Below are 25,124 nucleotides of genomic sequence, written 5' to 3' on the forward strand. Positions count from 1 at the left end.
TTTTAAATTGAATGGGATCAATCTCTATCTGCTTAATCAATGTTACAGGAGGCAACCTCAGCTTCCACCCCTTTGGCCAACGAGCCATCCATCGATGTGGATGACCTGGAGGAGTTTACTCTAAGACCTGCCCCCCAAGGGGTGACTGTAAAGAGCAGGATCACTCGGGATAAGAAGGGCATGGACAGGGGCATGTACCCCACCTACTACCTCCATATGGAGAGGGAGGATGGCAAGAAGGTCAGACACACCCAAAGACTGATTATTCCCAGTTTTTCTAAAGAGATTTGCCTTTTTTGGAACTCCTAATTGTTGCGCTCATGCAATCAAGGGTCTAATCAGTGACACCCCTGCTCACATTTCTCCAATTTGCTGAATTTGCTGATTGATTTTGATGAAAGGGGCCGAATGTATAATATTGTTGTATCTGATGAAAGTTGATTAAAAAAAATATCATGACTAAATAACAAACCATACAATAAGTAAAAAATAATAATAAATAAATAAAAAATACATAAAAAAAAAAATAATAATAATATATATATATATATATATATATATATATATATATATATATATATATATATATATATATATATATATATATCTAGGCAAAAGGGTGACTACTTTGAAGATGCTAAAATATAACACAGTTTTTATTTATTTTGGATTATGTTTTATTTATTTCATAATTTAGTCAGTCAACATAATTCCCATTGTTCAATTTATGTTATTCCATAGTTTTGATGACTTACTATTATTCTAAAATGTGAAGAAGAAAAAATATAATAAAAAATGAGTGTTTCAAAACTTTTGACTGGTAGTGTGTGTGTATATATATATATTATAGCTGTCAACCGATTACACTTTTTAATCAAATTAATTAATCGCGATTAATCGCATATACAAATATTTGCTGAGAAAGCCCCTCATATAACAATAATATATAATGATGAAATAATTATACATAGTTATCTTTAAATATAAAAAAATTATAATAATATATATATATAAAATAAAAAAATATTCAGATAATTAAAATGCATTACATTCTTGTGGCAGAAGAGTTAATCATTAATAAGACAAAAAGCAGCTTTAGAATACAATGTATTGTTTACTATCAGATTATTGATCAAAAGTCAATCATTGGCATAAAGTTCACAGATATCCATTTCATAAGTGATTTTTTAATCAGCTGGAGATTTATTATGAGGGCTTGTTTAAGAGCCCGTCAATCTACACCTGCGTCAGACATGGTAGGGTGTGTTGCGTCATAAAAATAAAATGTTTAGGTCACTGTGGCAAGTTAAATATAGTTTAATACTCAATCTTTAAACACATCTTGAGATCCCTTAGTTCGCATTTGCGCTCCTTCAAGTGTTTTGAACGCAAGAACTTAACGCATGTTTGTGTGTGTGTCTGCTGAAGAGTTGTTAATGTTTAGTTCGCTGTAATAAACTGTGCGTTGCTCAAACAGCTGAAATTTCGCTTACCCTCTGGAGTAAGCAGGTGGTATTACAAGCTTGAATTTCTCAAGAAAGCATTACGATTAAATGCGTAAATCTTTTTAATTAATTATTTAAAATGAAATAACACGTTATATTTTGTTAAATTAATCAGTACGTTATTAACGCGTTAAATTGACAGCTCTAATATATATATATATATATATATATATATATATATATATATATATATATATATATATATATATATATCTATTATACAATCCAAAGAGCATTTGAACAGTGGTGAAACACTTTCTTATGATGTGTTACATTCATACGAGCAGACAGAGAAGTTTGAAGCAGAAATAGAAAGTTACCCTCCCAACCCTGTGTATATATATATACAGTATATATATATATATATATATATATATATATATATATATATATATATATATATATATATATATACACACACTCACCTAAAGGATTATTAGGAACACCATACTAATACTGTGTTTGACCCCTTTCAGCCTTCAGAACTGCCTTAATTCTACGTGGCATTGATTCAACAAGGTGCTGAAAGCATTCTTTAGAAATGTTGGCCCATATTGATAGGATAGCATCTTGCAGTTGATGGAGATTTGTGGGATGCACATCCAGGGCACTGAAGCTCCTGTTCCACCACATCCCAAAGATGCTCTATTGGGTTGAGATCTGGTGACTATGGGGGCCATTTTAGTACAGTGAACTCATTGTCATGTTCAAGAAACCAATTTGAAATGATTCGAGCTTTGTGACATGGTGCATTATCCTGCTGGAAGTAGCCATCAGAGGATGGGTACATGGTGGCCATAAAGGGATGGACATGGTCAGAAACAATGCTCAGGTAGGCCGTGGCATTTAAATGATGCCCAATTGGCACTAAGGGGCCTAAAGTGTGCCAAGAAAACATCCCCCACACCATTACACCACCACCACCAGCCTGCACAGTGGTAACAAGGCATGATGGATCCATGTTCTCATTCTGTTTACGCCAAATTCTGACTCTACCATCTGGATGTCTCAACAGAAATCGAGACTCATCAGACAAGGCAACATTTTTCCAGTCTTTAACTGTCCAATTTTGGTGAGCTCTTGCAAATTGTAGCCTCTTTTTCCTATTTGTAGTGGAGATGAGTGGTACCCGGTGGGGTCTTCTGCTGTTGTAGCCCATCCGCCTCAAGGTTGTGCGTGTTGTGGCTTCACAAATGCTTTGCTGCATACCTCGGTTGTAACGAGTGGTTATTTCAGTCAAAGTTGCTCTTCTATCAGCTTGAATCAGTCAGCCCATTCTCCTCTGACCTCTAGCATCAACAAGGCATTTTCGCCCACAGGACTGCCGCATACTGGATGTTTTTCCCTTTTCACACCATTCTTTGTAAACCCTAGAAATGGTTGTGCGTGAAAATCCCAGTAACTGAGCAGATTGTGAAATACTCAGACCGGCCCGTCTGGCACCAACAACCATGCCACGCTCAAAATTGCTTAAATCACCTTTCTTTCCCATTCTGACATTCAGTTTGGAGTTCAGGAGATTGTCTTGACCAGGACCACACCCCTAAATGCATTGAAGCAACTGCCATGTGATTGGTTGATTAGATAATTGCATTAATGAGAAATTGAACAGGTGTTCCTAATAATCCTTTAGGTGAGTGTGTATATATATATATATATATATATATATATATATATATATATATATATATATATATATATAGTTATGTATATTTACTATGCCTGTCCTCTAAACACAAATCTCTGAAACAAAATGTGGAAAATTGTTCCTCTGTTGTCAGGAAGTTTTTTTATGCAAGATCTCCAATCTCTGATCTGGATCTCTTTTGATGTCAGAATCGTGCATGTCCAAGTAAATTCTGTTTTATTCTGTAGGTGTTCCTTTTAGCTGGGAGGAAGAGAAAGAAGAGCAAAACATCCAATTACCTCATCTCCATCGACCCTACTGACCTGTCTCGAGGTGGCGAGAGCTTCATTGGCAAGCTAAGGTATATATTCAAAGACGATTCACCATGTCGTGATTCTTAAGGTAGTGTAACCTAAATCTATACTGTTCTTGTCGAGGCAAGAGACATGCGTCTCTCTCAAAACGTTTAAACGAGATCTTTAATGAGTTTGTGCATGCACGTATGTGCTGCTCACGCAACTGCATGAGCCTATTTAAAACAGTAATTAGATTCACTACTAATGTGTGAGCACTGGAGTGTCCTCATTTGAATGAGTAAGCACCTGCGTGTATGTTGACATCAGAGTGTGGTTAAACCACAGCATATGTGAAAATATATACTGAAACTGTAGTACAAATAAACACAGTATTCACCTTAGACATGGAGTGAGGGTATGTGTAGGTGTGTCTGAATACATGCCTTCATTCTGTTACTACAGAGAAAAGATAACATCTTAACAATAGAGTCAGCAAAAGTGTAGAATCAAAATCACGATGTCCACAAAAAAAAAAAAAAAAAAAAGACTTCATAGAGTTATGTTGAGATTTGAGATATAGTTTTTTATATAGTGATTTGAAGCAACAAATAAATATAAAACCAATCTGCCATTAGAGTTACTTGTAGGCATCTTAGCACTTAAAGCTGATGTATGTAATGTTTTTGATGTTACAATTCTCTTTCGTAATCCATCTTAAAATGCAGAGTAAACTATTAGTAAGCCATTTGTAGATTGATTTCACCTATTGTATTTGCACTATCAAAACATTCCTCTGTTTGTTTGAGTAATTGTAAATTATACATTATTATTAAAATAATATTGAATCATATTGAAACTCAAATTGAATAAAGTTTACTGAAAGTTGAATGACATTTCACATCATTCAGATGTGAACTGACACATTCAATGTTGTTTTCACCCCTCCATTATTATTGTACTGCATCCAGACATTTGATTAGAGATTTTGTTATTTATTATAGTATATTTTTTAAATAAAAATCATCATATTTTCTTTTATTAAAATCAAGCAGTACAACAAGTACAGTTATGTATGAATACTTTACCATTTAAATAGTAAAGACACTGAGTGGGTTTGAATTTTACAGAAAAAATAAAAATAAAAATGTAGCTTTATAAAAGTAATGAGAATTTTGAGGGAAATTTGCTTCATTTTCAAAGAGATTACATCACAATGCAAACAATTTTATAAATAAATACACTTAATTTATTTAATATAATATAATATTTATTTAGTTATTTAATTATTTATGTGGCTCAGGCAAGTTCTTGTACGTCTGTGTGAGATTTGGGGTTCAATGTTTTGTGACTGGGATAGGCTCTAAAAAGGTCTTTTAAAAAAATCACCATTGTAAGAATTCCTTCTTTTATCCCCGCAGATCAAACCTTATGGGCACTAAGTTTACAGTATACGACAGTGGTGTGAACCCAGTTAAAACCACCTCCAGTCTAGAAGCTGGCAACCTACGGCAGGAGCTTGCAGCTATCTGCTATGTAAGTTTATGAGAATGGTCTTAATCAGTGGCCAGCACAGAGCCAGCGCCCAGCCCTAAGGGCACTAAATCTATCAGTCAGTGAGGGCACAATCAGACCATGAACCAAGCCTGACCTCTTGTGGTTATTACTGGGACAGCAATACCTCTGATGGAGGGAAAACAGGAAGAAAGCTCATATCTATAGATAAAGGATTTCTAAGAATTTGTCATCCATTAAAAGAGTCTGTATGTATATGCAATCATAGTGGTAAATGGCCAATTCAGATTTCAATGATTATGTTTGTTCATCTTCTGTTCCACAGGAAACTAATGTTTTAGGCTTTAAGGGACCTAGAAAGATGAGTGTCATTATTCCTGGAATGAACATGGACCATGAAAGGGTCTCCATCAGGCCTCGAAATGTGAGTGCATGGCTTTTTAGAAAATTGCATGTGGGCTGTTAGCATGTAGGCCTGTGTAAGTGGACTGTGTGTTTATTAACCCTTTAGTGGTCTTAAATCCTGGAAGATACCATTTTGAGAGACCGTGAGTAAGTGTGCCAGATTTCTGAGAAAATATTGTAAAGGGGTCTTGCAAATACTCGGGTCAAGAGACTTTGTGTAAAAACTCTGGCATCAACCCAGAATCTATCTGAAAATAACCTGGCAGCAATCCTTGAGAAGCCTGCTGACATTTGAGGTAAATGTTCTTAGATTTTATTGCTCTTAGATGTCGTTTTCATGGTAGTTACACAAATGTGAAAATAAAGGTAATGTTTTGAAGAGAAACATGAAATTATATTATTTTAATCCTAATGTGGTGGACAATAGCAATAAATTAATTTGTTATTTGTATCTTCCTGGTCGTTATAAGGGTTAGTACTGTATATGAGCCAGAAAGACAATAATGTTAAGTATCAGTTATACCAGTTTGATGCTGACCCATATATAAGTTAAGCCTGAGTAAACCAGTAACCCTTGGCCTGTATAGGCTATAAATGTTAGTGTTAGCAACAAGGCTACATGCTTTGATGGAAAGCTAATCCCTCCCTCAACATCTGTCTTTTACTTTGCAGGACCATGAGTCTTTGCTGGCTCGATGGCAGAACAAAAGTACTGAGAATGTGATTGAGCTCCACAACAAGACGCCTGTGTGGAACGATGACACTCAATCGTATGTTCTCAACTTCCATGGCAGGGTCACCCAAGCATCCGTCAAAAATTTTCAGATCATTCATGACAATGACCGTGAGTTAAAATATAATTTTGCAGTGGTTTGCATCTAGGCCCTTTGGGTTAAAGCTGAAGTGTGTAATTTCTGTGCCACTAGCATCACTAAATGGAATTTCAAAAATATTGACTGTTCAAACAGATACCAAAAATACTCCCCACACCATTCATTGGTTGTACATACAGATATAGTTCCACCCCAAACCATTAGCTGGGCCAATGTTGCCATGTCGGGCTAGATGGGCAACCCAAACAAACAGAGGAATGTTTTGATAGTGCAAATACAATAGGTGAAATCAACCTACAAATGGCATACTAATAGTTTACTCTGCATTTTAAGATGGATTACAAAAGAGAATTGTAATATCAAAAATATTACATACATCATCTTTAAGTGCTAAGATGCCTACAAGTAACAATTTTCAGATTTGATATGGTGGTTGTGATGTCACAGTTATTTTATCTCAGTATATGTCAGTATTAATCTCTGCTGGAAAGAATTTTATATTTTTCTAAAATATAATTGAAAAAAAGAAAAACACTTTTCATTAAAGTGTCAATTTATCAATCTAGTGGTAAAATCACAGGTGTTAAGTTACTGTGTACTATACTGTCTGTGCTAGATATACTGCAGCATATAGTGTATGTGGAGCAAATATATTCCAGAGATGGATTTTAGACGGAAACACCATAGAAAACATTTAATTTTACTGTACCTTTTCACCCGTTTATACACAGCAGACTACATAGTGATGCAGTTTGGTCGTGTAGCAGAGGATGTCTTCACTATGGACTACAACTACCCCATGTGTGCCCTGCAGGCATTTGCTATTGCTCTGTCCAGCTTTGACAGCAAGCTGGCTTGTGAGTAAGTTTCTCTGCCAGCCACAACCACAAAAAGACCCAGCCAGTCTGCTTTACAATCAGAAACACTGAGTAAGTGATGCGAGGTAAACTCCACAGCAGCAGAGTCCCTCTCTCAACATCCACCTTTGGAGGCATGAACATGTATGGCCTTTTTTTTTTTTTTTTTTAAAGGACATGACAGTGTCCCAGTGACAGTGTCAAAGCACAAAGACTAAACCACCGTTTCTCCTTTTATCTGTTTAAATGGGGGAGAGAACATCATAAGGTGATACATTCATTTGTATTGGCTGTCAAAGTCTTATCTCCTTTTTCTTTCTTTACTTGACAGGCATTATTGTGTTTTGCAATGCAAAACTAACATTTAGTTCATATTAAATGGAGAATCATTTAGTCGTATTTCTGTTCCTTAGATTACAAGAAAAACGGAATGTTGCCATGGTCATAATTCTACAAGAATAAAGCTTAATGTTCACTAACACTTTAACTATGATTTTTCACAAGAAATGTAACATGTAGCTGTGATTTATAACAGTTTGAAAAATTGGTTTACTTAAAGAGATAGTTAACCCAAAAAAGGAAATTCTCTCATCATTTACTCAGCCTCATGCCATCCCAGATGTGTATCACTTTATTCTGCAGAACACAAACAGAGATATTTAGAAGAATATTTCAGCTCTGTAGGTTCTCAAAATAAAAGTGAATGGGTACCAAATTTTGAAGCTCCAAAAAGCATATAAAGGCAGCATAAAAGTAATCCATACAAATCCAGTGGTTAAATCTATATCTCCAGAAGTGATATGATAGGTGTGGGTGAGAAACAGATCAATATTTAAGTCCTTTATTTCTATAAATTCTCCTCCCTGCCCCCAGTAGGTGACGATATGCACGAAGAATGTGAATCACCAAAAACAGAAGAAGAATGTGAAAGTGAAAATGGAGATTGATAGTGTAAAAGGACCTAAATATTGATCTATTTCTCAACCACACCTATCATATCGCTTCTGAAGATATGGATTTAACCACTGGAGTCGTATGTCTTTTTGGACCTTCAAAATTTTGGTCACCATTCACTTGCATTGTATGGACCTACAGAGCGGAGATATTCTTTTAAAAATCTACGTTTGTGTTCAGCAGAAAGAAGAAAGTCATACACATCTGGGATGGCATGAGTGTGAATGTTGATAGAATTTAAATTTTTGGGTAAAATATCCCTTTAACAAACTGACTTTTGTAAAGTGATTTTGAATGTCACTGTCATATGTGACATGGCTTCAGTTTGACATAAGTCACCTCTGTCATAAAACACTTAAATATGTAATGTATCAGTAATACATGCTTTATGAGGGCTCCATAATTCTTTGCCAGTGTATGAAGTCATATTTATTATTTATGTATTTATATAGATTTACATATCATCTTCTGCTTTTGTCTTACCACTTTGACCATAATTTTCTGTGCTTCAAGCACAATTTTTGACAAGGTCACTTTCACACTCGAGTGCAGACTCATTAAATTCAAATGATGAATGTGTGATAGTTTTACAAAATATATGTAATCAATAGGGGTTCATAACCAGACTGCATTAGTTTCACATCAGTGGTGAACTGTACTTGAAACGTGAAACCCAGATACCATTTTATGTGGACCTTAGTGCTGTCACCAGTAGAATGACCAAAATGAATGGTTTACTGGTTTTACATGCACACCAATAGCTCTAGTGTAAAAGTGCCCAAAGACCTAAATGGTGGCAAAAGTGTATTGTATGTTATTTTATGTGAGGGTCAATATCAGGTTGAGTACATTATCATCTCAGTTATTCTGACCCTCTACATTGTAGGGGAATGTACTGAATGGAGCACTTTATAAAGAGTTTAATTGTGGAAAGCTGTAAATATTGTGCCTTTGGACAAGACACTTGTGATACTTGAGGTTGGTGGGATGCAACATTGTTTTCTCCAGCTAGTGTTTATTTATCATGAAACAACCTGAGCTTCTGTCTTTTTTCTTGAGAACAACCTGTGTATTTACAGTATACTGGGCTGTAGCTTTCCAGAATGAATATGGTTCAGTTGCCTGCTTGTGGAAAAGCTGATTTTTTAAGAACAGAAAAAGAACTATTTGGATTCTTGTTTACAAATTGAGACAGTGACATATGCAGTTTGTTTACAAGCCATCCATCAAATGTCCTACCGCATGCGTATAATATTGCCGTAGTGCAAAATTGACAAGCGTGAAGTTGTGGAAGGAACAAAGTGTCAAAGACTCAATTCAGCATATTTTCCCCCTAATTTTACTAGTTTGTAAATGTACACATCTTTGCTAAACAATGTTGATAAGTGAATCAAGGAAGTAAGTGGTGTTTCATCAGTGTGGCAATTGATTGACAAATCCAACTGTGTGATATTGTACCTTACCTTAAGCCAAATTGTTCTTAGAGAATTTTAGAAGTTAATTTTCATCTATAATTCGTTAATATGGCCTCAATGATTTAGCTCTGCTCAATTATCCAAAAGCATGCCTTGTTTCAGTTGATTTTTATGATATTATTTATCATTCTAGTTGAAAGTCAAGGTCTTGAAAATCGAAATCTTTTGTTATCATCTAATAACGAATAACATTAATGTTCCCCTGCAGTCTCATTTGGTTTAGTGACGAAAATTACTTGATTACTAAATTTCAGTTATTACTTTATTTAAGAATACAAGATACAGACAAGACATGTGCTGTAAATGGCTGACCTTAATTTTCACTCATATTTTAACACCTAGTAGAAAACTGTCAAAAACATAATCTCCTTTCTATTTGTTTACTATTCACTTTGATCATATTAATATTATAGCTTCAGACATAATTTAAAATATATCTCTTCACCAGAAAAGTATTTTTAATACCTTTTTTTTAGCACACACATATATATATATATATATATATATATATATATATATATATATATATATATATATATATATATATATATATATATATATAGAATGTTTAGGCATATAACAATAAATCTGTGATGTTTACTTGTAAGTTATTTGTTTAAATGGTTCATGAAACCAATCAAGCTTTTTTACTCTTTGTCAATGTAATGCTCTAACAATTTTGGGTTTGCTCTGGTAAAAACACTGAAAACTAATGTTTTCTTCTATTTTTATCTTTTTTGAAAAAAAAAAAAGGAACGAAAAAAGAATCTCACCACTCTGTTAAGTGATAATGTATAACTGTTATGTCACATTTTGTAAAATGTTTACATTGGTCAATATACAGTGTTTGTATACAGTACATAAAAACAATAAATCTATACTTCAGTGAACTTTTATATCTCAGATATTTAGGACTGAGTGTGTCAATTTACAATACTTTAAAACTACTGTAAATAGTCAAATGAAAGTCCGTACACAATCATTTCTGTTCACTAAACTTTTATAGGCAAAAGGTGTTATAAACCTTTAAGTGCCTGATGTTTTACAGGTCATCGGATAATCTAACATGTTTTAGCTAATTATCACATCAAGCAAGAATGTTGTACTGAATATGAGGATTGTGATTCAGCCGTATGCACAAAGCGAAAGATAATCACAGCCATGCTTATATTCAGTAATATAATAAATTGTGAGTGTGATATTGTTTTTATATTTATAGTTCTATAAAGAAGAGGTTAATATAGAATAAATAAAATGTTAGACTCAAAATGGCCAACTATTTTGTTTATTTTTGCTTTGCCAATTAAAATAGTTTAGTAACACTGGATCTCATTTACTTACTGTGCATTCGCAAGTATCAATATTTGTGTGTCAAACCTATGCAAATGTTTTCATGCAGAAATCAGGATTTTTTAAAATAAGTTCCTACTTCAATTATTCTAAATTTGCAATAAAACCATGTATGCAAAATTCACAGAACCACTGAGGCCCCCAAAGAATATGTTAAGCCAAAATGTTTTTTAAAGGTTACTAAGTAACCATTCAGTAGCTTGATTCAGAATAGGTTCCGCATACAAATGTAGCTGATCACGTGTAGCCTTGATCTATAAAAAGGATTGTGTCTAGAAGGGAACTGCCGGGCTGGGAAAGTCTTGCGAGAGTTCCATTTGCTGCTACTAACATTAAGGTTAGGGTAAGATTATGAGGTAGGTGTAGGATTTAACACAATAAACAGTGTATAAATCTTGCATATGACTCTTGCAAGACTTTTCCCAGCCAGGCGGTTTCCCTTCTAGACAACTTATAAAAAGGTGCTTAATGTTTCAAATAGTTTTGAAAATGCCACAATTTGCTTTCTTGCTGCATGTGCTCTCAGAAAGCACTTAGATGAATGCCTTTTGAGATTGTTTGTTTATGTTTTATGCATATTACAAATGGTGGGCATAAACTCCCTTGTTTAGAGAAAAAAAATCTGGATGCATTAACAATAGAATGAGGGTAAGATCAAATGTATGTGTGGTGAATCCAGCTGAAATTTTGTGTGAGAACATTTTCTGTCTGCATTAGCACAGAACTTATTCACAATTATTTGTAAATGAGACCTAATGTTGCACACCGAAAAATAAGGATATCTTAACATATAAGCAGAATGATACAAACAAATAAACATTACAAGAAATATCATCAACCTTGGAACTGTTCTTAAAGACAGATCAGTGAAATCTGTTAATCAGAAAAGCAAGAATACTTTTTGTATAATGAATAATGAAGTAACAGAGAACTTGTCTCCATGAGCAAAATAAGCACAAAGATTCACAGTAAAGTACATTGATACAGAGGTAGTGTTCTACAGGAAGAAATAAAGGCTAATCAAACTGAATTTCTTTGATATGTTTTACCAGGTAGGTCACTTCTACACTTTTTGCTTCTTGTGACGCATTCTAAGTGTCCCAGAGGCCTGAGCTTCGGGTGACTGTGACTGACTGGAGATGTCAGTTACTTCAGGTTGGTATGTTTGAAGGAAGTCAATGAGGTCTACTTCCTGCTCTTCAGGATCACATTCGACATCATCATTAAATCCCAGACTCTCAGCCTCCATCAGTGGATCCTCCTCTTTCTCCTCTTTATCACTCTGCCCTTCTTCATTCCACTGATCTTCCTCCCCATCTTCCTCTTCGCAGTCTTCGTCATCACCATTTTCTTCCTCTTCTTTCCCTTCCTCCTCCACCTCCTCCTCCTCCTCTTCTACTTCTTCTCCTTCTTCATGCTCTTCCTCATCCTCTTCCTCAAACTTGCAGCCAACAACACCACCCTTTGGATAATGGTAGACATGTCTGTGATCGCTGAAGGTGATTTGCCGTCTTCTCTTGCTTGCATTTTGTTCCTCTTCCCTTTCACCTATGAACTTAAGTCTCTCATCGTCCTCATCAATACATTTAGGAAGACAGGGCTGGTCCTCTCCAATCTCTTCCTCCTCATCTTCCTCTTCCTCGTCATTTTCTTCTTCCTCTTCATCTTCTTGTTCATCTTTCATCACATTCTCATTAGTACACAAGTCATTGTCAACTGACTCATTCTCATCTTCTCCCTCTTCTTTCTCCATTCTCTCAGCTAGCTCCTCAGCTGTGAATATAACTTGATCTGGCTCCTCTAGGATAACGCTAGGAAACCTGCGTCTGCGGCAGGGCATATCATACTCTGGGTAGGTCTCCTCTGGATAGCCTTTGGAGGTAATGAATATGATTAGACATGGACCCTGGGCAACCGAAACAGCAATGGGCCTTTTACAAAACCCTGAGGTATACCTTCCCAGTCTGCAGTATAGGGGGCCTCCTCAGCCTCCTCTTCTGGGGTTGCTCCCTCTCGCAGTTGTCTTTCCCGCATAATGTGGGTGATCTCCCTCAACTGTTTCAACTTTCTCTCCTCTCGCCTCCTTGTCTCCCTGCGTGACCTGAAGCCAGGAAACAGAACAGTTGGTGAGTCAAAGACAATCAGAACTACAAACACATCACAACTAAAACACATCCTACTGTACAATGTGTGTTAAGTTCCAATATAAATCATAGAGCTGCAAAACAAATTAAAGTAAACCAATACCACGAAGGTGAAACCAGTAGAACTTAAAGGAATGGTTCACTCAGAAATAATATTCTGTCATCATTTTCTCACCCTCATGTCGTTCCTACCCCAAATGACTTTCATTCTTCAGTGGAACACAAAAGGCGATGTTAGGGACTGACAGACCTCATTTACACCTGGTTTTAAGATGCTTTTGGGGTGATCTGATCACATGTGGTCAAGTGAGATACATCACCGTTTACACCTGGTTACTAAAAGCGTCTCCTGTGACCACTTGTTTTCAGATCTGAAGGGGAGGGTCCCTAAATGTACTTAATTGACATAAATCAATAACTATGTCAGTGTGTTACTGTATGATATTAAAAGTGAAAAAAGTCAGAAAAGTTTAAAAAAAACGGTGCACTGTTTCTCCCAGATGCAGTTGAAATTTAATCTAAGCCCAAACGCCACATTTTGAGCTGAATCATCAGTTAATTTAATGGATGTCCTGAATTAACCCGAGCTTCAGATTTTTGTGCTTCTCATCTGTCTCGCTGCATGTTGATATCAGACACATTGAAGAAGACTGGATGGTTATTTCCTTTTAGAGCCGCTCGTAAACAGCAAATTTAAACTCTTGTTTTAGTGCAGCAGTTCATTGACTTGTGATCGGATCACCCGAAACGCATCTTTATACCAGGTGTAAATGGGGTCAATGTAACCATTAAGTTTTATTGTATTGAAAAAAGATGCATAGTTACTTTCAAACATTCTGCCTAACATTTCCTTTTGTGTTCCACGTAAGAAAGAAAGTCACGCAGGTTTGAAACAACATGAGGTTGAGTAAACATTGACACTAAGTTCATCCAAAAATAATTAATTTTAATTTTGGATGAACTTTGAGATTAAAGCAAACCACCCATGGAGTTGTGCAGGGTCAAATAGCAACTAATTACACACTGCAAACATGAGGAGAACAGAAAAGTTATTTGAGCGTAGACACAATAAAAGTTTAATTACCAATCTTTATTAGAATAAAGATTTACATGTATTTTAATTATAATGTGCAGGAAATATTACATTTTTGAACACTTCAGAGATGGAAAGTTCACAAGTAAGGCTGAAATTGGGCCCATTTATTAAATCAAATATGGATTTGTGTCAGAGGCACAAGTGTTACATCAGTTCTCAGTTTATTTGATCAGAGGTGAGGAACAGTGTAAGGAGAGACATCTGAACTGTTTACCTGGCAGATGAGTGGACAACTTTTGATATCCTCTTTTCTCTCACTTTTTCACTCATTTTGGCATGCAGCTGGACCAGCTGACAAGTAGCTGCCAGAAAGACATTAGAAAGGGGGTTAAATTCCTTTTAGATACAGTATATTGATTCACTCAAACACATGTGTCCCACATGCTGCAGTCATTGTGTCAAGGGCCCGAAACAGTCAGCAATAGAACGACAAATAAGCCCAGATTTTTAAAAGCAAAATCTTTCTATGAATTTGTGAACCTGGTGTCTTAAACTTCCAATGAAAGCTCCAAGTTCAGGATGTTATTGGTCATGCCTTCTCATGTGATCATTTAACGCTTGTTCCATATACAAAGCTCTTTTTTGTGTAACAAATGCAGTTGAATATTTAGATATAGCCCTCACCCCAAGATTTGTAAAACTAATTTGTGCATTAGATACACAGAGTGTACAGGGAATGAGTGCAGTACTGATTGCTCTTTCACACTTGCCCCCTACACCCTTTGGTATCCATTTGATGTATAGAGCTAAACCTCTTAGTACTGATCCAAAAGACATGCAGTTAATTGCTATTAGGCGCTGCTAGGCTTATACAACATTACTTCTGATTGCTAATCTGGGTCTAACAAAAGCAGAGAACAAAGCTTCCCAGGTCTTGGACAGGATCTTAATCTACCTTATCTGGAACTGCATGTGGTTTAGCTACTGATATGCTGAAAGCACACACCACAAGAAAGAAACAGAAATATTATGAAAATAGAGTCTTAACTTGTCAATGTGGTGCTATTAAATTGATCTAGCATTATGACAAGGTAGATTATGTTTTCCAACAAGGATTATTAATGTAAATGTGAAACTTACGCATCTCTTCAAATGTGCATTCTGGCTGCAGTATAGGAAATCTGCACACTTGTCGGGGAGGTTTGTCCTTAGATGTCAGCTGTTAAAAGGCAAAAAAAAAGAAAATGATTGCAATTGATGAATTGAATGATTGCCCACTAAGTGCAGGCTAATAATTGTAACTATATTCAAACCTAAGACAACAATAAACAGATAATTTTTGTTACACATTTATTAAAGCAGAAGTACATGCTAAAGATGCAATTAGTATTTTTTTGTTTGTTTATGTTGCACTGGCTGATATGGCAGTCATCTTGGACTAATACTGACACTTCATGCCAAGGCAACAGTTTTCAGTTGCTGATGCAATTGTAGGAATGCACTATTTGCAATCAGCCATGGTTAATTTATTACACAAGACAGTGTCCAATAACAGGGGGTTTACTGATATAAAGTGAGTTTTTGGCTTATCATGTGATCTTAACACGGTGGCCCACTCCATGAAAAATAAAACAGCTTTTGTTAGTATCACATGAGAGTATATTGGACTTTTAACATTATTCAAAAGTACTCTTATTCAATTCTTTAAGGGTAAAAGAGGAAAATATTACTGAGTACATTATTACTACATAATATTACTTTTTTTTTTTACACATCAATCAGATCTCTTCTGTTGTGTCAGTATTGTTCCAGGAGTACTGCTGAAAATAACTGATTTCAAAAGTGCTTCTGGTATGGCTCACCTTAAAGAACAGGTAGATTATATAAAGTAAGATCCCAAAACCATAGACAGGGATCACCTGACCCAGAAGGTTTGGCTTGCCAGCACCCTTGGCTCTGGCGATGGCCTCTGGGTTGTAATGCTTGATGTAATGAGACTCTGTGTCCCAGTTATCTTGATCTCCAGGGAATGAATGGCTGTTTCGCAAGGGAGGAAAATGCCCTGGCCCAACTTCAAAATAAATAGATCAATAATATATATATATATATATATATATATATATATATATATATATATAATACACAGTACTGTGCAAAAGTTTTAGGCACTTCTGAAAAATGTTGCATAGTGAGGATGTCTTCAAAACGAATTACATTAATTGTTTTCATTTATCACAATGTCATACAAGGTCCAGTAAACATAAAAAAGCTAAATCAATATTCGGTGTGACCACCTTTGCCTTAAAAACAGCACCAATTCTCCTAGGTACTCTTGGACACAGTTTTTCTTGGTTGTTGGCAGATAGGATATTCCAATCTTCTTGGAGAAGTAGCAACAGTTCTTCTATCTATTTAGGATGTTTCAATATAAATAAATAAAAATAAAATTGCTTCTGTCTCTTCATGTAATTCCAGACTGACTCGATGTTCAGTGGGGGGCTTTGTGGGGGACATGACATCTGTTGTAGGGCTTCCTGTTCTTCTAATCTTTTCTATTTGCAAAAGTAATGTTTGGGAGTCTAGCATTTATATTTTGTATTGTCACACTAAATAGCAGATATAAATAAACATCTTAAGACAAATACTTTTGTGAAACATCTCATCTGCCTAAGATTTTGCACAGTACTATATACATACATTATAATATATTATAGTTAAAACACAAACAACAAGCTTTTTGCTAGACATATTTTAGCGGGCAAGCTACAGTATATATATTCAAGTTTTACAGGTTACTTTAAAACACACAAACAATTTTCCGAGAAGCTGTTTAAAAATGTATTATTGTCTATAAACATACACAGTAATCAATATTTTACCCTACAAAAATCAATTAAGATAACCATAGTAACAACTGTCATCAACTTAGACAGAAATATAACAAAGATTGTGAAAGCTCCTTATTTCAATGAGACCCCATATGCTTTTGTAGCAGTAACAATAACTGTAGTGACTAAGGTCTTTTGACAGAGGTTTTCATGGTAAAGGGATGAAAGATCATCGGGAAAAAACGAAAGAAAATGGGAAAGTATATTGTGAAAAGGACAAAGAAAAGTGATCCTCACATTATGAAGGCACACACACTTTAGAAACATGAGGTTAATATGGGACCTGGGGAAAGAGATCACAGGGATGGTCAAATCCAGCGCTGACACTATGCGAACAGTAAATCAGGGATGAGGGATTACACATTTCACTGCTCTTACCCTTCGAGTGCACAATTTCTTTCTTCCCTCTGGATAAAAACATTTTGGGTAAGAATAAAGACATACACAGGACGCTGCAAGAGATGAAGGTGATCTTCTGACATGTTGAAATTGCCATAGTGCTGCGAGTGAAAAGATGCCTAAATGCTGAAAAGCATCAGCATCACTTATACGAACTTTCCTGTTGATTCGCACGAACGGAAATGACTGAAAACATTAAACCGTCATCCGGGAAAGGAGATTAATTTTACCCTGACATAAAATCACGAATCACACCGTGCCCGTTATCAGCCTTTTTAATACGACTTTTAACGTGGTTACTGTTGTTTTCTCGTAGCCCTCACATTACTACACATAGCCTAATACAAATATTCAAAACTTATAGAAAACTGCCTTACTATTATTATTATTTTAATAGGTGGTGTTCGTGTTGTTGTTGTTGTTGTTGTTGCTTACCTATTTGTCCAGTAGATGGCAGTGCTGCCGTTATTAAACGCTCGATTTAACACACCGGGCGAATAAGAGAATCTTTGGATTCATGTAATGCACTTTTTGTATCATTTGTCAATAATCCGTTTGTCCTTGTGGAAAAAAGAATGTATGAAAACCGATTTGTACTACATTTATATTGCAAATGTCAAAAGTATAGCATTAAAGGAATATTCCGGGTTCAATACAAGTTAAACTCAACCGACAGCAATATTGATTACCACAAATAATTATTTTGACTTGAATTGGTTTCTCTTTTTTCTTAAAAAAAAATCTGTGTTGGAGTAAGGCACTTACAATTGGGCCAACCTGTAAACGTTAAAATACTCTCTATTTCAAAAGTATAGCCACAAAATGTAAACAATAAGCGTGTTAACATGATTTTAGTGTGATAAAATCGCTTAACATTTTCTGTATTAAGTTATAGCCAATTTTACAACTTCGTTGCCATGACGATGTACTGTCAACAACCCATAAAACCCTGAAATTACTGTAAAAAATATGATTTAAGCAACTTTACTAAAATAACACGAGTTTTAAGAGAACATTTTATATAAGTGCTTTTATAAAATGATAATCTTCATATTTTTAAACCCCCCTTAAAATTGGGCTTGTAAGTGCCTCATTGTGACCTCGATTTTTGCTATTTTAAAGAAAAGGACAGACGAGCCTAAATACATTTTTGTGGCAGCCAACATTATGCCACAAATGCTTTCAATTGATCTTAACTTTTTATTGAACCTGGACTATTCCTTTTAGTTTTACCACATGGCATCTCTGTGCATATGTACTAATATCCATTTTGATGTTACCAGTGGTCTATAAAGCAGAAAGTTGGATGCTGTTATTTGGCCTCACACACATGTCATTTAGCCATGCTATACCAAGTTTTTGTTTCACCTACCTCAGTTCTTTTTTTCCCCCATTAATATTTATGTTAGTGCAGTTGTGAACTGGCTACACAGTCATTTCCATTTTTATGGTAATTGCTGTGTTGTTGAAATAATCCCTTCATGGTGCTCACTAAGACCTGTGAGCACACACCATGCTCTGCCTTTATGTAAAAATACCTTTATTGGGGAGTTGTTAAAATAGCGAAATTAATATTGTACATTTTCAATCATTCCAAAAGTAATACAGTTTGAGTTTCACTACATGCAAGTCTAATGAGCACATGGAAAAAAGTGTTACCAGTTTTCAAAGAAAACTAGTGGAATTGGTATGGCAAATTGGTCCTTAAGTTCAACACAGTGATGCATTGGGGGGAAAAAAACTGTGTGTGTGTGTGCACCCGCACACTGCTATAGCCTACAGTGCTCCAACTCAACCACCAGGCCAGCTCATATTTTATCTGTTTATTGAGCAGCTCGGTTATCCAGTTTAACTACCTAATTATTCTACTTTAGGCTCAATTTAAGTACAACTGATGCATTTCCACAAAAAGTCACAGTGTCCGACACCGGCTCATAGAAACTTAAAAGGCCTAGGCAAGAAGTTGATGGGAGTTTTATAAACTAGGTTTGGAAGGAGCAAATTCATTTAATCCAACCAATCACATATGCCAGAGTAAGCATATATAAACAGCTGCTTACTTTTTTTCATCCCTCCACCTCTTCTCCTCAAATCTATTCTTTAATAACTAATCTATGTCCGGGGTGTTATTCAAGCTCAAAGCAGGATTACACTAACTTGTGAACTATTGTACCTTTTTATGTTTTCAAAATTATTATTATTTTTTTTTTTAAATGCATTGTCTCCTTCTGTATGAAAGTCTTCATATTGTTATGCTAACAGCAAAATATGCCATTGATTCTTACGAAATACACGTGCCCCTTCCTGTTGTGTGAACGATAGATTCACATACATGGCAATCAACATACCTTCACCAAACAAAATTGCTTTCAGAAATAGCAATTGTTTTCTTTCTCTATATTCATGCAAGTGATTTGTTGTGCAATGTCACCTTACTCCGTGGTGGCGGACCAGGCTTGCATCGAACCCTGCTCTCTCTCTCTCTCTCTCTCTCTCTCTCTCTCTCTCTCTCTCTCTCTCTCTCTCTCTCTCTCTCTCTCTTTCTGGCTCTGTCTAAATCAGTCAATTTATTTCCAAATTGCAAGTTGAGTCTGGAAGCAAGCGCTTCTTTCACTGGTGGGGTGAAATATTAAATCAATGCACACTCTCTTAAATCGAGTGGGCTTTAATTTTTATTTAACATTGATGGGAATGAAGCTGTCTTTGAGTGTCGTGAAGGACATATTGTTACAAATCCAGGGGCCTTTATATTCATGGAAGAGAGACAGTGATAGTGAGTGAATGTGCTGGATTAATGGGGACCTGAGGAAGCACGGCTGTGTGGGCCAGGCCTTGAGATACTGCCCAATTGTCATCCTCAATTTATTACCATGATGAGAGCGAGACAGCACATATGAAACTTTGAATAATCTTGAGCAGTTCTGTTACTCATATATTGTCAGTGAGAAACTCAAAGGTAGATAAATAATCGCAGTAAAAATGCGTTTTATTATGGAAAGTGGAAGTGATGCCAGATATGTAACTCTGTGTACAGTATTAGTGTAGTGTAGTAAGAGTAAAACATAACTGGACAGTACTGTGAATGTGTTGATGATGTATTATGCAGTGAAGGAATGCAGCAGATGTGGATCCTGATTGAGGCTGAAATTCAGTGTAAACAGTAATCTGATCTGTATCTGTAAAGTGCAAGTGGGAGAGCAGGCTGGGCTGCAGCCAGAAAGCACGGATCTTCTACCAACTCAAGGAATTATATTACATGAGTCTCTGCTGCTCCACTGACTCATATTTATGTAATAGCTCTTGGATCAATGGCATCATACTCATTTATTTGTACTGCTCTATTAAGGGATTCAAAGATACATAAATGCAATTCACACAAAACAATTATTTGAAAACACCTCTTCTATGATGAAATGATGTATTCAATTACTGGGTTCAAAGTCATTTAGATTTTCTTAAAGTAAAAATGTCATGTGTGTAATATCATCTGGAGACAAAATTATTCAAAAAATAAATATTGGCATGAGTAGTGCAGAATAACTTTGTATATATATATAAACGAACCAGTGAAACAGTTTTGTTTTAAATGATCATGAATAGTAATATTATTAATTTTATTATTAATATGATTAATATTTTAAAACCTTTTGTCCACCAAAATCAAAGTAAACAAAACAGAGAGGACCCCTTTAGACGGTCAAGACTGTGTGTGAAGTTTTATGGACATTTTTATGAAAAGGCATTTTATCTTTTCTTTTTTTTCAGGTAAAATTGAGTATCCCTTACAATAATTCTTTACTCTAAACATTCATGATATTTGTAAATATATAAAAAAAATTACCTTGAAAATATGTTTGAAAACTTTTTTGAAATTAATGAGTTTTAACACATGAATTCATGGTGCAAGAAAAGTATTTTAATACCTTTAAAATATAATATGGTGTAACCATCAAGTCAAAGTCATCATAAAATTTCTTTGTAGAAAATGCTAAAACCTATGAAAAACTTATGAAATCAACATTTCTAAAAATTATTTCTACAAATATTTGTAGGCCAAAACATTGATTTGAAATGTTTTGTTACTTTTTACATTTAGGCTATTAGGATCATAATGCTATTTAATGGAGCCAACATGCCCCTCTGTTTGTTAAATGAGCTGTATATTTCTTCCCAGAAAAAGAGTCCCAGGGCAATAACAGTAGCAGTAATGTTCAATAGCTTTTTGTAGTCATGACTTGATCTAAGAGGTATATAGAAACTGATTTAATAAACATAAACATATCTTGAGAAACATTTACTTAGTGTGAAACTAGCCACAGTCTCACCTACACTCATTGAGTAATTTATTAGGAACACTAGGTCCTAATAAAGTGCCCAATGTGGTCTTCTGCTGTTGTAGCCCATCTGCCTCAAGGTTCAAAGTGTTGTGTATTCTGAGATGCTATTCTACTCACTACAATTTTACATAGGGGCATTACTGTAGCCTTTCTGTCAGCTCAAACCAGTCTGGCCATTCTCTGTTGACCTCTCTCATCAACAAGGCGTTTTTTATTTTTGGCACCATTCTGAGTAAACTCTAGAGACTGTTGTGCTTGAAAATCCCAGGAGATCAGCAGTAACAGAAGTACTCAAACCAGCCTGTCTGGCACTATCAATCATGCCAATGTCAAAATCACTAAGATACATTTTTTCCCCATTCTGATGGATGATGTGAACATTAACTGAAGCTCCTGACCCATAGTGCACTGCTGCCACATGATTGGCTGATTAAATAATCGCATGAATATGTCGGTGTCCAGGTGTTCCTAATAAAGTGCTCAGTGAGTGTACATTGTCCTGTGGACTTCAGATATCTGTAGGTGGTTCCATCCACTACAGACACTTTTCTAGGTGGAACATTTTAATACTAGTAACTAGTGTAGCATTTGCATTCAGATGATTGTTTTTGAAACTAAGGCAAGTCATGGGTGTCTCGCATCAGACATCGGGCCAACTATACATTTGATGAAACTGCTTTGTGACAGACTACTTATTTGGCAGAAATGCAATATAATTAAACAGTGATGCAAATACCTTACGGCAAGGAAATTACATGTGCCCAACCTATCGTTTTAAAGGTATGCCATAACCGATTGTAATGTCACACAGGAAACAAGCAATTGATTGGCTTTGTTTGACATCTAGAGTTGTTTGGTGAACTGCATCTTTGTTGTGGATGCCGTATGTGGTGGAGAAAGTGCAGGCAGACGGAGAGGGCCACTGTGAGGGTGGAGAAGGCGCAGAGGTTCAGATGATAGATGCTTTGATCTCAAACAGCAGGGGGGAAATTACGTTATTTAAGGTGCCTCACCAGCACAACACTTCAGCATAGCGAGAGATGCACTGTGAAATTGCAGGTTCAGTTGCACATGGTTGAAATGCCGGACACACACTTGTGCATAAACACATAGACAATCATATTATCAGGAACCCACCCTCAGACGAGCCGGCATCACAAGCACACACATGCCTCACAGGGAGGAATGTAAATACTTCAAATACATGTGGACTCTTCAAGTGTGACAGAGAGTTGTTTGTTTTTACGTGGGTTGACTTAAAGTGAACACCCGATCAAGAATTCATATCAGGAAGGACGAATGAAGAAAATTAAAGGGATAGTTCACCCAAAACTGATAATTCTCTCATAATATCCTCACCCTCATGCCATCCCAGATGCATATGACTTTCTTTTTTCTGCTGAACACAAATGACATTTTTTTTAATATATTTCAGCTCTGTAGGCCCTCAAAATGCAAGGAAATGTTGGCCGGAACTTTGGCAGCATAAATGTAATACATGTGGTTATAGCCAGTGGTTATAGCAATGTCTTTAGAAGCAAAATGATAGATGTGGGGGTGAGAAAGAGTTAAATATTTAAGAACTTTTTTATTATAGTTTCTCCTCCCTATATGATAATATGCACAAAGAATGCGAATCATTAAAATTAAATGAAGAATGTGAAAGTAAAAGTAGAGATTTATAGTAAAAAAAGCCCTTAAATATTGATCTGTTTCTCTCAGACACACCTATCATATTGCTTCTGAATATATGGATTTAATCACTGGAGTCATATAAATTACTTCTATTCTGGGATGGCATGAGGATGAGTAAATTATGAGAAAATTTTCTTTTTTGGGTAAGCCGGGCATACACGGTGCGACTTCTGACACTCGGGAGGTCGTGAGCCTCTGCACACAGTCAGTATATCTGATAATCATACAGATGCAGTGGTACCATTGCCCAAGTTGATTCCAGTCCCACCCCTTGAGGTTTTGTGTTGGGACGTGATGGTTTATTCTGTTATTTTGTTTTTGTCTCTCCCTCATATCTCGCAGGCAGAGCCAGCATGCATGATCAATATTTCCATGGGACCATTGATCGTTGATCATTGAGGCGCTGATCATGCCACTGATTAACATGCTAGCTACACCTGTTCCACTCGGATGATTCCTTGGCTCTGCCCACATATCGAGAATACGACTGCCCTCCTTCGTCCAGTTCTATGCACCACACAACACTCCAACGGACACTTCCTATGGATCTGCTCCTGACCTCCACAATGCATACACCTGTTTAGGAGCACACTCCTCCTTTGACCACTGCGCAGCCACTACGTGCACACAGACTCCTTCTTCATCTCCTGCTACTGCAGCTGCTGCTGGGATTCTAATAATTTGCCAACACAGTTTATGTTGATATTTGTTGTTAATAAATCCTTTGAACTGTTCTTCTGCTTTTGGGTCTCTGTCTCACTCTCGCGTTGACAGAATAATCTAGCCCCACATGGACCCAGCGAGGAATCTACTCTTCGTTCTGCCCTCTCGCAGCATGAGCTCTGCTAGTGTGTCAACAAGACCAATTCTCGGCTTCTAATCAGGCATTGGAGATGATGGCATCACAGCTCGCTGAACTCACCACGGTGGTCCAACAACTCCACTTTTCTCCCGATCCCGGTCCCTCTCCAGAAACAACCTCATCGGCCTTGACGGTTCCCAATGCCCCTTGGTGCTCAGTGGCTCGTATCCTCCCTTCAGCTCCTGTCTCAGTTGAGGAAGGTTCCATTAGTGCCTTTCTGTCTTAATGTTCATTGTTATTCACCCTATAGCCCTCTACGTTTGCCTCCGACACGATGAAGGTCGCGTGTATTATCCCGCTCCTCTCTGGAAGGGATGGTGAATGGGGAAATGCCATGTGGGACAACAGACATCCATGCTGCGCCACTTATGAAGCTTTCTCTTCTGAATTTTGCAGAGTGTTTGACTGCATCTCAAGGACGGGAGGCAGGGAGGGTCTTGTCCCGACTGTCCCAAGGAGATTGGCTAGTCGCTGTCTATGCGATTACATTTCACACCCTGGCTGTTTCCTGCGATTGTGAACAACCAAGCCATTTGGGACCTGTTATTGCGTGGGCTTTCCAACGATGTTCAGAATGAGATTTATCCTTTGGATCTCCCTACTTGTTTTGATGACTTGGTGGACCTGGCTATCCAAGTCTATCAACGCCTGACCCTACGCGGAGAAGTAGGACGCTCGCTTAGACCCTGCATTGATTATCAGGGGCAGAATGACATCACGGTGAACAATTGTTAACCTTTGTTGTTGATGTCCTCTTGCAGAGGGTGTCTGTCTTTAAAAAGTTTGACCTACGCAATGCTTATCACCTGGTCTGGATCAGGAAGAGGGATAAATGGAAGACAGCCTTTAACACACATAGGAGGCACTTCGAATATTTGGTTATGCCTTTCGGATTGGTCAACGCCCCGCCGTCTTCCAGGAGCTTGTAAATGACATTGGTTAGAGGGTT

General features: G+C 36.5%; 2 protein-coding genes across 5 annotated transcripts in view; one reads left to right on the forward strand and one right to left on the reverse strand.

Annotated features, from left to right (window-relative positions):
- tub (TUB bipartite transcription factor) overlaps nucleotides 1-7,791 on the forward strand; it is a 102,851-nt gene extending 95,060 nt beyond the window's left edge. For 3 of the 4 annotated variants that reach the window (XM_052145631.1, XM_052145660.1, XM_052145652.1), the window contains 6 exons: nucleotides 49-240; nucleotides 3,381-3,493; nucleotides 4,847-4,961; nucleotides 5,266-5,364; nucleotides 6,018-6,189; nucleotides 6,910-7,791. In XM_052145631.1, the coding sequence (XP_052001591.1) occupies nucleotides 49-240; nucleotides 3,381-3,493; nucleotides 4,847-4,961; nucleotides 5,266-5,364; nucleotides 6,018-6,189; nucleotides 6,910-7,043 (825 nt within the window). In that variant the 3' untranslated portion in view covers nucleotides 7,044-7,791. The remainder of the gene's footprint in view (nucleotides 1-48; nucleotides 241-3,380; nucleotides 3,494-4,846; nucleotides 4,962-5,265; nucleotides 5,365-6,017; nucleotides 6,190-6,909) is intronic. The other variant, XM_052145641.1, reaches the window with a different exon arrangement.
- Nucleotides 7,792-11,877: 4,086 nt separating this feature from the next.
- ric3a (RIC3 acetylcholine receptor chaperone a) lies at nucleotides 11,878-17,431 on the reverse strand. Its single transcript, XM_052145690.1, has 6 exons — nucleotides 17,261-17,431; nucleotides 15,857-16,065; nucleotides 15,135-15,213; nucleotides 14,269-14,356; nucleotides 12,770-12,915; nucleotides 11,878-12,686 (listed from the first exon to the last, which is right to left on the reverse strand). The coding sequence occupies exons 1-6, from the start codon at nucleotides 17,376-17,378 to the stop codon at nucleotides 11,878-11,880; spliced, it is 1,449 nt and encodes a 482-aa protein (XP_052001650.1). The 5' UTR covers nucleotides 17,379-17,431.
- Between the last annotated feature and the right edge of the window lie 7,693 nt (nucleotides 17,432-25,124).

This window comes from Xyrauchen texanus, chromosome 2 (assembly GCF_025860055.1).
Source record: "Xyrauchen texanus isolate HMW12.3.18 chromosome 2, RBS_HiC_50CHRs, whole genome shotgun sequence".
In the NCBI taxonomy this organism is placed as follows: Eukaryota; Metazoa; Chordata; class Actinopteri; order Cypriniformes; family Catostomidae; genus Xyrauchen; species Xyrauchen texanus.